Source organism: Lagopus leucura, unplaced genomic scaffold, assembly GCF_019238085.1.
Source record: "Lagopus leucura isolate 7727_CA_CO unplaced genomic scaffold, USGS_WTPT01 Super-Scaffold_100024, whole genome shotgun sequence".
Taxonomy (NCBI): domain Eukaryota; kingdom Metazoa; phylum Chordata; class Aves; order Galliformes; family Phasianidae; genus Lagopus; species Lagopus leucura.
The window spans coordinates 7,131,516-7,148,061 of NW_024962276.1; the positions used below are offsets into that span (position 1 = coordinate 7,131,516).

A 16,546-nucleotide genomic window follows, 5' to 3' on the forward strand; every position below is an offset into this window, starting at 1 on the left:
AGCCTGAAAGTCACTGAGTTTCCCCATGTAGCACAGTGGCAGGCAGAGCAGCCGTGTGGGTAGAGATGCATTTTTACAGTTGTCAGAGCAGGGCATTGTGCTGGGATTACTGGGTTCCTCTCCCAGCTCTGCCTTTGATTTGTGGGTGTGTTCAGCCCCCTTAATTTGTTTCTGTTTTCCCCATCTGTGAAACTGAGATAACATCACAAGGGAACCGTAGAGTGTGATTCATTAATGCTTATTAGACAGAGGGAAATCCTTAAATGAATGGCACTCTATTGCAGGAGGACAAAATTCAGGGCTGCTGGGAGGCTGGTTAGACCCAAACCTGCTATAGATTAGGAGGATGAAAAAGAAAACTGAAAAACCTTTTGTACCCCAATGTGTGCCAGCACAGTCTGCATCTTCTTCAGCACTCAGGGCTGCAGATCAGTTACAGCAACCTCACTGCTGGGCTGGTGGCTTCAAGGGCTCACAGAGCAGCAGTGAAATCACTTCAGGTCTCTGCTATGTGACTGCCACAATCCAGAACAGCAGATTTTTCCCAGCAGAACACCTTCATGTTGTCCAAAGCTGGGATCTGCACAGAAATGATTATTCCTGCAGGGGGTGGACAGCTGGTGGAGCTTCAGGGGAGGGATTTGTCTTTCTGTCTATTTGTTGCACACAAATTGTTTCAAAATAGCAAAACCCCGGATATCTTCTGTATCTGCAGTGCTGTGCTGGAGCAGCTACTGCAATTCCTCCTCTCTAGCTGCACTGGTAAGGGCAGGAAAGCAGCCACGTTACCATGCCAGGCGCTGCACAGACCGAACAAACAGAGGCTTTAGCAACACGTGCCTTCAGCAGAAACAAATATTTACAGGCTTCAGGACCCGGCTGTAGCGGTGGTGGGGCCGAGGTGAGGATTTCCCTGCAGGTGAGCCTCCCTCCCGCAGCACCAGCACCGCAAGCTGGGGCTGCTGGGAGCGGGTTTGCGCGCTCGGTGCATTGCGCGTACACGGCGTGCCACCTTCAGGCTGTGCGTGTGAGCTCGGTGCTGGGCAGCAGGCCCGGGCGGCACAGCCGTGCTGCAGTGAGCTCTGCTGGATTGCTGCGGGCTTCTCGGTCTGCGTGCCGACCGCACCGCGCGTCAGCGGCATTGCGTGCCCTGAAGGGGAAGTGCTGCGGGTGCGTTGATGTCACGTCCCGGCTCAGGAGAGCTCTGCCCACGCTGGTCACCGCGCTTCAGCCCTAGAAGGGGGAACGTGGCAACTTGAGGAGGAAATCAAAGCCCCCTGCTCGATAACCGGGGCGTGCCGCAATGCGGGACCGCCCTGAAAAGGGGTCACGTGGATAAACCACGGGGCGTGGCTCTGTGCGGAGGGGCGTGGCTTGCGCAGGCGCGTGTCATCGGCGCCGCTTCCGCGTGGCGTGACGTAAGCGGAGGGCGGGGCTTACCTGACAGGGCGGCCGCGCGGGCCGGGGGTCCCTAAGGCGCGGCCCCCCCCCGCCATGGAGGGCGGCGCGCTGCCCATCCGCCGCCACCGGCGGGCCTTGGTGCGAGCCGTCAGCGAGCAGCCATTCCTCATCGTCACCGGCGAGACGGGCAGCGGGAAGAGCACGCAGCTGCCCAAGTACCTCTACGAGGCAGGTGAGGAGCCCCGCGCGCTGCGGCTTCGGGGCGGGCGCGGCTGCGCGCCGTGAGGGCCGCACCGCTGTGGCGGCTCCGGCTCCGTCTGTGAGTCCGTTCCGCGCATCCGTTTGCTTGTCCGCCCTGAGCCGCCCTCCTTGTTCTCCTCCTCGCAGGCCTCGCCCAGCACGGAGCCATCGGGGTGACCCAACCCCGGCGCGTTGCCACCATCTCTGTGGCGCAGCGCGTGGCCGAGGAGATGGGCTGCGCTCTGGGCGGCGTTGTGGGGTACCAGGTCCGCTTCGACGACTGCAGCTCTGAGGTACGGCCCGCCGTGCTGCGGGGAGCCGGCTGACCCAGCGGGGGGAGCTGTGAGGTTTCCTTTCGGCCCGAGCTGCTCCGAAAGTAATGCCTCCTATTTTATTTAAAACCGTTCCTCCTCGTCTTATCGTTACCCGCCTTTGGGAGGGGCTGTGTACGAGGGTAGGTGGTAGAGAGAGAATGGTTTTGAACTGATACTTTGATGTTAGGAGGAAGTTTTTCACTCAGAAGATGCTGTTGCGCTGGAACAGGTTGCCCAAGGAGGCTGTGGATGCCCCATCCCTCGAGGCATTCAAGGCTAGGCTGGATGTGGCTCTGGGCAGCCTGGGCTGCTGGTTGGTGACCCTGCACATAGCAGTGGGTTGGGATGAGATGGGCACTGTGGTCCTTTTCAACTCAGGCCATTATACGATTTAAGTGGAAACTACAACAGGTACAAAAAGCACAACAGCGCTGTTTGATTCAGCAAATTCTCAGCTGTGAAATGCTATTTTTCAGTGTAGTCACCACCACTACCTATGCTTTTTTGCTTGTGGTGGACAAGAGTCTCTGTGCTACACTTGTGCAAATCTGCACCAGTGGAAGTGACCCACTGTCATCACTGCTGAGATGCTCCACCTGCTGCCTCACTGTGCTCACATCCACTGCTCTGTGTCCATCCAAGTTCAGCAAGCGTCATGAATGTCAGCAGGTGCAGTTACACACTTCCATGTCAGGCACCAATCTGTCAGTCTGCCCCTCTGCTGCCATCTGTTGCACAGCAACAGCATGTATTGGGATAATGGTGGGAAGTTCTGCCAGTATCTTGGGCCAGCATAATAAAACAGGAGGCATTACGTTTGGAGCAGCCCTGTATAATTCTATGATATGAATCCTGTAATTCATTTTATCAGGTTTTTGAAAACATTACAAATGAGTCGTTGCCAAGCATGAGTGATGATGCGCCTGAGCATGTGTGAAACAATGTCAGTGTGTGTGTGCCGAGTGAATATCTGATCTGTGTAGCTGTAAATATCCAGCACAGCAGCTCAATGTCTAATTAAACTTCTCAGGAGACTGCCATCAAGTATATGACCGATGGCTGCTTATTGAGGCATATATTGGCAGACCCCCTTCTCAGCAAGTACAGCATCATCATTTTGGATGAAGCCCATGAGCGAAGCCTCAGCACTGTGAGTGTTGCCTTCTTGAATGCCAGGTTTGTTTGGTATTGGTAAGGGGGAATTTGGAATTCATGGGTAATTTGGAACTTGTGGCTCTCTTCCTTCTGGTCTATTTTCCCAGAAGTGCTTTACTCTTTTGTTGTCCTAAGAGCATAGGATCACTGCTTGGCTTATTACATGCTGTGTATCCTGAAAGTAAGATGCTGCCTGTAGTCCAGTTGGAATTGCTGTAGCTGTTGTTCTGTTTGACAACAGTTATACCTTGGCTGGCATTTTGCACCTGCACAGGGTTGTCAGGGTTTTGAGGTCAGTACAGTTAACAGTAACTCCACTGTACTTTTAAAAGCAGCAACAAAACAGCTAACAAGGAAGGCTCTGAAACATCTCAGTGCAAGGCCTAATGTTTTGTAGGGTGTGTATCTGACTGCTCTAAGAGATTATGGTCGTTGGGCTTATGGAAGTATCTAGACTAGCCTAAGTGCCAAAAAGTCAGTCTGACCCTTTTGTAACAAGAAAAGTGGGATTCAAGTGACCCAGTCCTCACCAGTCTGTGTTGTGGGTCACAGATGTTGGGTGGGTGAGAGGGAACACGAGGAAGCCAAAGAACTGCCAATAGCAGGACATCTATGTCTGCAGAGTCCTAAGGAGTGTGCCATGAGAATGGAAGAAAGCAAACAACCCGTGGGTCAGGCTGGGGAAAAGGCAAAATGCTTTCTGAATCCAAGTTCTGTCCTTGGCCATCCGAGGGTATTGCAAGTAAATGAGCAAGAGTGATGTAAGAAGTCACTGCTCCAACACCTGTAACTAAAAGGAGCAGGTTTTTAATCCTCTGTAGTGCACAGTAAAGTAGGCTTACTGAAGTCTTAACAAGAAGTAGAACAAAGGAGGATGCACACTCAGGTAGCATCCTGGGTGAATATGATGACTTTTTTTTAATTGGTGTGAGATATTGCTTGCCATTCACTTGACCATGTGAATATAAAACTGAAAAGCAAAGAATTTGATTTATAGGCTGTGAGAAGGGCTGATGAAACATTAAGTTCTGGAAACCTTTCATCAGGCACTTCTAGAAGGACAGAGGAACTAATATAAATTGCTTCTGTTTTCTATTAGGATATTTTATTTGGCTTGCTGAAGAAACTATTTCTACAGAACAAGCCACCAGGCAGGAAGACAGAAATGAAAGTAGTGGTGATGTCAGCCACCCTGGAGGTGGATAAGCTCTCAGAGTTCTTTGGGCATTGCTCAGTGCTGCATATTCCAGGAAGAAGTTACCCAGTAAAGGAGATATTCTGCAACCTGCTCAGCCCACGGGACACTGGAAGCTCTGCATATGTTACAGAGGTTTGACCTGCTTTGCTTGATTTGTGTCACGTTCTCTGCTCTTACTATGATTATTGTCAGTGTAAGACCACAAGAATCATCTGTTGGGTTGCTGTGTACTTAACATCTTCCCATGATAATGGGGAGCAATTGTGAGGATTTTGAATGAGTATTCCCAGCTGATGTTGGCTTGTTTGTTGCTTGTTTCAGGCTGTAAAAGTGACATTGGATATCCACTTAAATGAAGCAGAAGGTGACATCTTGGTTTTTCTGACAGGTGAGAATTTTTATTTCAACAACTGATGGTTATTTCAGGCAGAGCATTGCATTGTCAGCAAAAACACTGCAGCCTTCCAATGACTTTCCAGTCAGCCTCAGAGCAGGAAGTAGAGAAAAGAAAGCTGCAGAGTGACAGGCAACTCTTTCAAATGAGAGTTCTTAGAGCATGTGTAGGTATACCTGGCCCTATGAGATATGGAGAATATTTACAGGATTGGTACACGTTCTTTTCTTTCTTTGCCAGAATTACTCTGCATTTATATTGTGTCAGATTTACTCTTTATTTGTGTGATTTTTTTTCTTTTATGTTAATTCAAGAAGGTGAAAATTCTGCATCTCAAAAAAAAATCCAAAAAAACCCATCAGCATATGGAGCAGGCACACACAGTGCATTTATGTTTTAAGGAAGGTCCTCAGTAAGAGGCAGTGTGGAAGGACTGGGTTGTCACCACCAAGCTTACTCACAAATACTGCTTCCTTCTTGCAGTGGGCTGGGTGACTGTAACATGGGCAAGTCAGTCTTGCAGAGGTGTTGCAACTGAGGAAGAGAATTGTAGTTAAATAGGTCACTTAAATGCTCTTGTGTGTGTTTTTTTTAGGTCAGATTGAGATAGAAAAAGCCTGTGATCTCCTTTTCAAGAAAGCAGAGTCTATTGATTACCGGTATGAAGTACATGATCAATCTATTGAGGGACTGCTTATCTTACCATTGTATGGGTCAATGTCAACAGGTGAGAGCATTAGTGTTATGTGAAACTTAATTCTTGTAAATGGTATCTGCAGGAGTTATTACAAACAGCATCTTACCCAAATGTTTTCATTGTGACTGGAAGAAATGGCATTCATTAATCCACTTGTTTTAGCACTCTTCTATTTTGTTGTTTTTTTGTTCCTGTCATGTTCATGAGCTAAACAAACTTGAGCTTTCTCTGAACTGGCACAGAAAGCTCCAGCCAAAATTCCTATCTGCTGGAAGTGGTGAAAATGGCAGGGATGGCTTCATATAATATCGAGGTTTCCAGCTTAGAACGAAGTGTTGCAACTCCTAAAGGTCAGGTCTCTTATTTAGGCCCTCACACTTCATTTTGTGTGGGAAAGGCATCGCCAGTATTTTGTCAAAGACAAAATTTGACCTGTAACAGAAGACTGAAAGAATGCAGAGTTACACAATATAGAAAGTATGGATTATCAGTGTGAGTCACTCATATTTGGCAGCAGTACAGCAGATAATTTTGAAGAGTTAAAAAACAAAGCGCTTTGCCCTTTGTTGGACACAACTGCTGTATTTTTGGATGATCTTGAGTGCAGTGTTTAAACGTGGAGGTGCAGTTTGTAGATCAGGAGGCTGAATAAGTGTTCAGAAACTCTTGGATTCCTAACATATGCTAAAATCTTGAACTCATGTTTCGTGTTTCCTTTTCAAATTTCATTGAAATGAATTTCACTAAATATCGGGGGAAATTTGTCTAGTGTCAGAGACATGACTCAATGTCAGAGCATTGTTTTACTGACTGCCTGTCATTTTAGATCAACAGAAGAGAATATTTTTGCCAGCTCCCAAAGGAATCAGAAAGTGTGTGGTATCTACAAACATTGCTGCAACATCTCTGACCATTGAAGGAGTCAGGTATTTTTTCTGTCCTTCACAAAAGGTGTAACAGAGGGAATAATTCAGAATGCTGTACTAGGCTTGGAAGAGCTTATCTGAACTCCTTCTGCTTCTGTACCTGAGCAGCAATGACTCTGCTGCCTCTGTGTGTGTGTGTGTGGTGGATTAAGAAAACCCTCGATGCTATTGGATGGTCTTACAGATGACTAATATTGTTGGAACCTCGTTTGAAATTGAATTTCAGCTCCATTCAATCAGCATAATCTCATTGGTTGTGGGGAAGTATTATCTGTAACATCCTGTAGACTGAAGCATGGCAGGGCTGCAGCTAGCCAGCAGATTGCAGCTCCCTTTTAGCAGCAGTTGTGGCAGAAATGTGTTCTGGCTCTGCTTGAACGCATGTGGCAGCTGCATGTCAGTCTGTTGAGACCTCTGTTGTTTGTTTCTCTGACAAATCACAGATCTTTTCCAGGTATGTGGTAGACAGTGGATTTGTGAAGCAGTTGAATCATAACCCCCGGGTTGGCTTGGACATACTGGAAGTGGTTCCCATTTCAAAGTAAGTTTTATAAAGGTAATTTGTGTGGTGTTCCTGGGAGTTGCTCTGCCAGTGTTGTGTATCAGATGCTCTTAAAAAATAATAAAACAAAAAAGAGGGGGCACAAAGCCATTTCGTTTGGTGCTGAAGAAGTGGTTCAGGACACATCATTTCTTAAAGATACAGGCATTAAGAAGGAGTTGAGAATGCACTGTCTGTCTCCTGAATAGTGTCTTATGTTTGCAGAGTATAACAGCCTGATTCAGAGAAGTTTTTAAAAAAACAAAAGTCTTCCTTTGCATGGTAATGCTGCTTCGTTCTGGTGTTTCTTGTAGCTGGGTTTCTCAATTGCTGCACATCATATTATGCCTTCCATATAAAAGCACAGAAATTGCTGTTGTTTGTCATAATTACGTGCACTGTTTTGGACAATACCAGAATGGCCCAAGATCTGTTTTGATTTGTTTGTGACTGGTTTCATTTTTAAATTTTTATTATTATTTTTTTCCCCTCCTTGCCTTTCTTTTTTGGCAGGAGTGAAGCAATGCAGCGAGCTGGCCGAGCTGGCAGGACATCATCTGGAAAGAGCTACCGGCTCTACAGCACAGAATTCTGGGAGCAGTGCATGCCTGATCACACAGTTCCCGAGATCAAGAGAACCAGCCTGACATCTGTGATCCTGACCTTGAAGTGCCTTTCTGTGCATGATGTCATAAGGTAACCTCTCTGAGGAAGGGGGATTATCGTTTTCTTCCTGAGTCTGGGAGGCAGGGCAGCACAGGCACTGGCTGCCTGTTGGCAGGAGCCAGGATTAGATCCCTGGCCAAGTGTGATGGTGCAGTGCAATCAGCTTGTCAGCTTTTCTGTTCCTCTCGGAGTCTTTAATGACAGATTGGATCCTGAGCCCAGGTTCATTGTGAGATTCTGCCAAAGCTGCCTCTTCATCTCTGAAATCATTAGTGTTCCCTGTGTTCTTTAGCTGTGATTCTTCACCATGAGGCTCTCTGTGCTATCATACCCGTGTACTGAGACTGCTAGTGCATACTGTGGTCAGTAGTTTCTACTGGAAGGTTGGAAAAGTATTTTAATAAATATGAAAAATAGTGAAGTTAAACAGAATCTGAACAGTTAGATTTTTACTTCATTTTTTATCGTAGATTTCCCTACTTGGACCGTCCTGAAGAAAGGCATATTTTAGAAGCTCTCAAACAACTTTACCAGTGTGATGCTATTGACAGGTAAAACTGAAGGGGTGTGGTAACTACGTGAATTGAAATTTAATGGTTTAATTATTGTTAATGAGTTATTCATGTGGGTGGAAGGACTTCCCCTAGCAATAGATCGTTTCCTCATTTCACTAGGAAGTTAGCTACTGGATGTTAGTACACTGTAAAAAACTAGGGTTAGAGCATGGCTTAGAACTTCAGAGAGATGGATTTCTTTGCATTGCCCCAGAGTTCCTGAGTAACCATGTACAAATTACTTCAACTCCCTGTGAATAGTTTCTGATGCCATAGTAGTGTGACGAAGATGCTGAGGCAGTGGCTCTGAGGCCCATCCAAGAACTCAAGACAGGAAGGGAGATCTTAGCACTAGCTTCCAGGAATTCTTCTTGCAAATAAATAAACCTGAAGTATCTGCTACACTTAAAAAGGCAGCTTTGCCTGCCCTGAGGTAGGCATAGGCAATCTGAAGGAAGGTGATACTTTTTGTCTTTCCTGCTCTTTATCCGTGTTTGGTGGCTGACATTGTACCTGCGCGTTCTGATTTACATTTAAACCTACTTCTGTTGAATCTGGTGTTTGGATCTTTTTCCTGGGATAAGGAGAGGCCGCGTGACAAGACTGGGTGAATTCCTGGTGCAGTTTCCCCTCCCTCCCAACCTGTCCTGTGCTGTCATAAAAGCTGCTTCTCTTGATTGTGAAGATATGCTGCTTCCCATTGCAGCCATGTTGTCTGTGGAAAATGTCTTCATTCGTCCAGGTAGGAAGCCCCTTACCTCAAAGCAGCTTTGGATGGGTGGGGAATTCTGCTTGGATGAGAACTTCTCATACAGTGGCTAGGCAACACACAATGCTTCATTTGGAGACCTTTTCTACAGATTCTTTGTGTTTGTTTGGGTGCTTTCTGGGCTGTGTTATCATGTAGTTTTCTGTGCTAATAGTTTGAGGTCATTCTTATCTTAGATGTATCTTAAGGTTTTAAAATGGGACCTGATTTTGCGGTTTGAACAGTGGTAGATCCAGCCTTTACTTGAGGACAAAAGATACCCTGCTGGGGAGCAAGCTGGTCTCCTCAGTTTGGTCCAACACTGTTGGAGAGTAAGTACTTGCCTTAAATGAATACCCTAAATAACCTGTATATTGCAGTGTGAGGAAGATTCCTCAAGTGCAGTGCCTTGTCTCCCAGAGGCAGATCTGTAGGGAAGAATGTTGAGATTAGGACAAATATGCAGGTGCCCTTAATGTTCCTGCAGCTTTCTGTGCTCTTGGAGGCAGGGCGTTTTTGCATGCTAGGAATTGAAAACTTTGGAATTGCCATTGTCCAAAGGAGCATGGAATTGGGTTGTATTTTTTTGCAAGGCTGTGAGCTGTAAAGTGACATATGGGTAACTAATGGATTGCTGAGAGGTCATGAGAGGGAAAGCTGTGCAAAAGGAGGAGGGGAAAAAAGAAAAAGACAAAAAGCACACCACAGCAGATGTTTTGTTGGTGGTATTTGCTGTTGGTCTAATTATAGATCAGATAGACTGGTTAATTACATTTTAAGGAATGGGGTCACCTACAGATTGGTTTATTTGTTCAAACCTCTGTTTAACTGATTAAAGCTTTCAAGTTACTGTGGGAAGCTCAGTATGTAACTGCCTGCATTTCCAGTGTTTTTCTAAATGGGAAAGGTGATTTTGCTGCCATTCTGACTTAGCACCTCTCTCAGATGTTAATCTCAATCTCCCTTGTCCTCCTCCCCATCTATTTTTCCCTTCACCTTGATCCTCCAGCTGACATCCCACCCCCAAGTGAGTAAAGACTGTATGTAGCACAGTCTGTGTGGGAGACCTTTGTCCCTTCAAGTTGCTCGTTGGCTCATGTCCCGTTATCTCTGTAGTCTATTAACTGTACCCATTAGTGCAGGGGCTGAGGACACTGCTAATAGTGTGGATAGTCTGGATCTGTTCAGGAGTCTTTCCCAGTCCCACAAATGTGAGCTTGCTTTCCCATCCTCCATCTGGCAGTGTGCACTTGTTATCTGTTCAGCCAGCACAGGCACACATGGTCATCACTCTCCATCACACATTAGGACACAAACACAGACTTTCCATTCTGAAGACAGTTGTTTATGTGTGATATGGATGTGAACAAGCCCCCTTACTTCATTCATCAGTGTTACTCACAGTGCCCACAAACTTCTGACATCTGTAATACAGCCACAATGCAGTGTGCCTTTGCCAGTCACTCTGTGCCAAGGGGAATAGATTGTACTGGGGAAGGAATTCTTTGAGTATTCAGAACTTGGAAGAACACTCTGGAAATATTGCTTTTACCTTGTACATTCCTAGCATTTAGTGAAGGCAAATTCCCACTAAATTCATGGAGGACATATATATATATATATATATATATATATATATTTTGTAAAAGACTTATTTTTTTAAGATCTCTGTTATTACGGTACAGAACGAAAGCTGAGAGTCATAGATTAGATGCTATGCTGGGGTGTTTGCCTCAGGGCAAAGCTTTTGCTTGATTCCTGTGAGCTGTTTGTTCAGCATTGCTTCTCCTTGATCTTTTCATGTTGGCATCTGAATTGACTGCGAGAGAGCAATACACATAACTTCTCATGGAGACTGGTAGTCTTCATCTCTAGTGCTAACTGATGAGATTAATGGCTGATTTAATAGCACCTACATATTCTTGTTACTCTGTAGTGGAAGGGAGGGAAGAACTGTAAGTGCAGCACGGGTAAAGCTCCCACACTTTGGAGATAGGCTTGTAGGAGAAAGAGGAGTGATAAATAAAAATGACTTTGTTAATGTGAGATATAACTTATTTCCTCAGGTGATCCTCAGAGGCAAAAGGAGGCAGAACTTCAACACCAGGAGCTTTCCTCACAAGTGGGAGGATGCAATGACTTTGCAACCCTCTTAAACATTTTTGAACAGTGCAAAGCAAGGTATAACGTGATTCCTGATAACAACTGGCTTTGTATTGCTGACAGCTCCCAGCTGCTGATGGTTTTAAAATACATTCCATATATGCAAGTGTATGTGCTCATTTGTAATTGCAGATGTATTTCGTATTGTGATCTGTAATTTGAATCAAAACACCTATTATTTAAACTAACAGTGTCTGGTTGTGCAAGGTTGCCTTCTTTGTACGATTGTGACAAAAATACAGGCAACTTTCTGCCTTCACTTTACAAAGGGCTGCTTTATAATACAAGTATTTCTGTTCCCAGCAAGTCTCCTTCAGCGTGGTGTCACAAATACTGGATCCATTGGAGAGCTGTAAAATCTGCTCTTAGTGTGGAGAAACAACTTCGGGAAATAACCAGTAAACTGAAACAGGTGAGAAAATACACTGCAAATCAAAGTGATGCAAGTTTGTATTTAAGATTTGTACTGAAACATGGTCAGATGGTCGATACTTTCTCCAGTAGAAACAAGTTCACTTAATACTCATTAGAGCGTCTTGCTGCAGCTGTGTAACCAACGTGTCTAGGGGTGGCAGCATGCAGGAAGGAGTGTTTTCTTCCTTTCCTCATGGTTTCTGTGGGGTGAGAAACCTAGAGTGGGATGGGATGGGATCTGTGGGATGGAGAGATTACAGAGATTTTCTTTGGCAAAGATCCGTACTCAAGTTATTTTCTTATTCATCTAGCTGCCAGACTTCCCTAAAGAGACTTTTGAAGGCTCTAGAACTGAGCTACTAAGGAGGTGCCTGTGTGCAGGATACTTTATCAATGTAGCAAGGAGGTAAGTCATAAATCTTGGAAAACTTGAGGGGAAAAGATACTATTAAAAGATGTAGCTGCATGTTGAAACAGAATAGCAACAGTGTGCTGTTTTAAAAGTAGCTCAGGGCTAGAAGTCTGCTCTGCCTTCTAACCCTCATTACATCTCTGGATAAGTTGCTTACTCCTTGCAACAATAGTTTTTAAAACATCTATTAAATGAACTTGCAGGCTGGTGACTACTTCCAGGTATTAAGCTGAAACACTTTGAAGATGTCAAATTATCATGGCTGTCAAGGACTGCCATCTCAAACCCTGCTGTTCATTGTGTTGCAATACCTACAATGTTACTGTAGTAAATTAGATATGTTCTATTCCTCATCTGTTTTGTGCACTTAATTCTGGAAGGTTCTTCCCCTCCTTCTAAATTTGAATACTTTCTGCTCTGCTGCTGCTGACTTGCTTAGTTTGCCTTGCTAATTACAGCAAACCATGATTCAGTACATAGAATTTTTCACAACCCTTTTAGATCTGCAGCCAGGACCTTCTGCACAATGGACGGACATGGCAGCATAGTCTATATCCATCCTTCATCTACAGTAAGTTGCCAAGTTCTATTCATAATGTAGCAAAAGGAATCCATGTAAACTCTGTAAAAGAGTGCATGTAAATTCCTCCTCTTGGTTTGATTTGTGGTAACTTCTGTCTGGGAGAAGCACTGATGTGGTGTCACAAGAATAGAGTTCATTCTGAGAGTGAGGAAGGGACTTGCATCTTCAAACCAGATAAATGTTTGGTTTATGAAATGAGTGCTGTATAGGCTGAACTTTCCCTCTGGCTGTTCTTGGATTTCCTGGGCAATTTTGAACAAGTCTTGCTGCAGTTTTTCTCTCTGCAAAGTTAAGGTAACGTCAGCTTTGCCTCATTCCTGGATCTGAAGCTTTGCAAGATACTGAGAGTGCCTTTGATTTTTTTTTTAATTTTTATTTTTTTATTTTTAAATCAGTTTTGAAATAACCTTTATCTTTTCAAGCTATATAACCAGGAAACTCGACTTGAGTGGATTATCTTCAATGATGTCACAGTGACATCCAAAATCTATGTCCGGACAGTGTGTCCTGTTCGCTACGAGTGGGTGAAAGACTTGTTGCCCAGACTGCATCAGATTGATGCATATGAACTGAGCAGTGTGGCACGGGAAGAAGTAACTGAAGAGGAAATAACCAGGTGGAAGCATAAGGAGGACCTCAGAAGGCAGTGTGGTAAGCACATTACTGGTCTACACCTATGTCACACGTAGTTTTCTTGGTTATGTTGAACATCTGTGTGTATTGTGCCATGAAATGCATTCTGGACTAGTGTTAATTTTGATGTGCTTCACATGTTTGATATATGTTGTTCCTGTCTGACTGCTATATGATCCTCCTTTTTGTGCCTGTAGTGGTGTTTGTCTACTGGCCCTTTCCACGCTCTCTTCCTTTTGGTTTAGTGTTGCTGACAGGAGCAGAACTTAGCCAAGAGTGGAATAAAAGCATTTTGTCTGCTATTTTAAGTTTGCAGAGGATTTCCAGTCATAGAAATTAGGGTTGCTACAATAACACTGACCTGAGGGAGAAAATCCCAAAGGACTATTTAAAAAAAAAAAAAAAAAAAAAAAAAAAGCAAACAAACTCATTCTGGTGAAGATCTCTTCCTAACAATAAATTTAGTGCCATGTGTTTGAATAAATTGCCATTTAATTAAAACTGGTGCGTGCTAACTGATCTGGCTGCTTGACATTCTTTGGATTTTTCTGTCAGCAGGTTTTGTAGAGCAGCCAGATGTTCAAAGGGCCTCTTTACTCCAGAGCTGACCCTTCTAAAATGTTAATGCAATGTACAGCACAGCACTAGCAATCTAAACTCTCTTCAGTTTCCTTAAAATGGAAAAACTGCAGACTCTTGTGCTGGGACCAGCAACTATTTCTCTCCTGTGCTACTGTATAAAGCAGGCACTTTAAACAGTAAAAATACAAATTGGATTTGGTTGATTAAAACTGATAGAAAAGATATTTGAATTGCTGGAAAACAGGGGGGGTCTCATCTATTAATCCTAAATCCAGAGAGCTGAAAGTAACCTTAGTTCTCCTTATCTCCCTTAGCTTTTAGACTTTACCTGGCGATTGTGAGTTTGAGATCATCCTTAGAAGTGTTCCAGCTTTAGTAAAAATGGGGGTTTGAAGGGCTGACAAAAGCTTTGAATTAGTGCAAAAAAAAACCCAAAACCCCAAACCTGAAAGGTGTCTTCTGCTTTTCTTTCCTTCTGGGAAAAAATATGCTCCCAAGGTCTTAGCTCAGTGGATGCATTTCTAAGGAAGTCTGAACAGCACTCCTTCCCACTGCTTTATCTGTGTGTTACCTTCCCTCCTTCTCCCTCCTATCTCCAGAAACTTATAGTTTATTCTTTATTCTTCTCTAAACTTTTTTTCCCGTTCCCATTGCTCTCCTTCCACCTAAATCTGAGTTTGAGATGTGGAATTTAGAGAAGAAATGACTGCACAGAATACAAAGATGCATAGTAACTCTTACAAGAAAAAGCAAGATATACTTCTGGGTAGGATGAGCCCAGCTGCAAATATTGACATGGGATTTAAAGCATGATTTATTTATTATTTTTCTCCCTTTCATGGTACTGTCTGTCCTCTCTGAAAGACTTCTGAATGACTGACTGGTGCTTGGGAAACATCTAGCATTCTGTCTTTCTTTGGGGGGGGGGCATTGTACAAATAGGAAGAATTGTAATGCTCTTTTTGCACACGAATAATATATCTTCCTCTTTCTCCCCACAGAAGGAGCCAAAGACAGCCCTGCCAAAAAGCTGGAGAAAAGGAACGATGATAAATCGATTCAGGATGCCCGAGCTCGCTATCTTGAGAGAAAGCAGCAAAGAGCACAGGGTTTAAGTGGCCCATTGAAAGAAGTGAGCTAACGCTTGTGACTGCTCTGCTCCCAGTGTTAGGACAGGCAGTTGTTCTGGCTGTGTTTGCGTAGAGCAAAACAGCTATCTGGGATGATGGAGAAGTTCTGTGTGGTAAGTTGGACTGCTGACGTGTGCAGAGATGATCATCTTCCCTGCATTTTGTGAGGAAAAGTTACCAAGCTGAACTTTGTTGCCATGTGTCACAGGCAACGATCTCGTGGCTTCAAATGTGGATGAAGACACAATGCCTACTGTGGTGCCAGTTCTGTGGCATTTAGCTGACTTAGGACAGGCTCAGTGCCTTTTAATAAAACTTTCTTAAAGTTGTTTTTGGTTTTTAAAGCTGTGGAATTGTCACTTTTTGTCCAGGTTACCTTGTATGGCTGTAGCTGTGCCCTCTTTATCTGATACTAAGGAAAACGTATAGGGAGAGCTCTTTTAATGACAGATCAAGATGATTCCAGATTCAAAAGGACATTTGCCATGTGCATTTTCTTCCAACTGTATATTCCTACTGTGTACAGCAATGGTTTGGGGTGAAGATGTCCTTGTACATAACACATTTTGTAAACTTTTTTTTTTTTTTTTGGTCAGGGATGGTATTTTCCATTCTGATAAATTGCAGCAGGCACTGCAGTCTGGCAGCGGGCTGCAATTCTCAGTCTGGTGACTGTTATTTTTGAACTGTATGGATTTGGGTCTGAAAAATGACTGTTTGTATAAAGAACACATCAAGAACCACTACACTTTTCTTCCCCTAGTAAAGATGCTTTGTCATTTTAACTTCATTGCTGAGGAAATAGTCTCCTTCTCTCACCTTAATCCCAGGATGTAAACGTTTCAGTAAGTCGTGTTCTAAGATGATTGCCCAAGCATGGGAGTCGCTGTTTTGTGTCTGTGTGTCAGCTTTGGGTTCTTTCGTGGGTGTTGTGGCAACCTCACTCTTTGTAAAGGAAAGAGGGGGGCTGTACTTATTAAAATGGAAGGAGGGGGAAGGAGCACGCTTTGTGTCTGGCCTTGGGGGGCTGGAAGGGGCCGCAGTGCTGCAGGGGAGAAGCCAGCAGGCTTTATTCACTCCCTACCCCTGGAGCCTGACGTTTTGCAAACAAACCCCTCCATGATTGCCCTTTTCTCCCATCTCTATTAGCAGTGCCAGCCGCAGCTCCCAGCACCGCTGCCCCGATGCTTCTTTTTTAACTATCACATTTAATTGGAGGAGCGCAGAAGGGCGGCTTTTCCCTCCCTCGTCCCCGTACTGTGCGGTTATGACACAGCACGGCCCGCAGCTCAGCGCCCAACGAGGGGGAGCGGACCCTCCCCAGGGCCCGGCCTCATCTCCATGGCAACCGCCCCCCACCCGCGCGCGGATGGACACGGGCGCGGGGCTGCGATGCCGCCTCGAGTCACCTTGCCCGGCCGCGCTGCCCCCGGCACGTGACCAACCGGGGCGGCGAGCGCGGACCGGAAGTGACGCAGCCGCACCTCGGTCGCATGATGTGGCAAAAAAAAAAAAAAAAAAAGGGAGGTGGAGGGGGGAGGAGGAGTGATGAGACCCGAAATAGTCCCTTCCGGTGGCCGATCCCTCCGCCGCTCCCATTGGCGCTGCGGCGTGTGAGTGACGAAGCGCGGTGGGATCCTTCCGCGCAGCGCAGGCAGCGCCCGGCAGGTGAGGCCCGGCCTCTTCCTTCCGCGGCGGTATCCTTCCGCCGGCGGGGGCAGCTTCCGGAGCGCCGCGGCTCTCCTCTCCCGCTGTGGCCCGTTCCGCCATTGCGGTGCCGCTTCCCCGCGCCTCC

At 45.3% G+C, this 16,546-nt stretch overlaps 1 protein-coding gene across 1 annotated transcript; it reads left to right on the forward strand.

Moving 5' to 3' along the window:
- Nucleotides 1–1,494: 1,494 nt before the first annotated feature.
- Nucleotides 1,495–15,095, forward strand: DHX40 (DEAH-box helicase 40). Its single transcript, XM_042879815.1, has 17 exons — nucleotides 1,495–1,633; nucleotides 1,789–1,934; nucleotides 2,986–3,105; nucleotides 4,210–4,440; nucleotides 4,630–4,696; nucleotides 5,298–5,429; nucleotides 6,226–6,325; nucleotides 6,780–6,866; nucleotides 7,380–7,562; nucleotides 8,003–8,083; nucleotides 8,671–8,828; nucleotides 10,901–11,015; nucleotides 11,301–11,409; nucleotides 11,723–11,817; nucleotides 12,325–12,394; nucleotides 12,829–13,057; nucleotides 14,623–15,095. Exons 1-17 carry the CDS (start codon nucleotides 1,495–1,497, stop codon nucleotides 14,760–14,762), a joined length of 2,202 nt encoding a protein of 733 aa, XP_042735749.1. The 3' UTR covers nucleotides 14,763–15,095.
- Nucleotides 15,096–16,546: the final 1,451 nt, after the last annotated feature.

Coding starts and splice junctions, on each gene's coding strand:
- DHX40 (XM_042879815.1), top strand. CDS start 1,495: ATGGAGGGCGGCGCGCTGCCCATCCGCCGCCACCGGCGGGCCTTGGTG. Junction 4,697..5,297: donor CATCTTGGTTTTTCTGACAG/GTGAGAATTTTT, acceptor TGTTTTTTTTAG/GTCAGATTGAGATAGAAAAA. Junction 6,867..7,379: donor GAAGTGGTTCCCATTTCAAA/GTAAGTTTTATA, acceptor CTTTTTTGGCAG/GAGTGAAGCAATGCAGCGAG.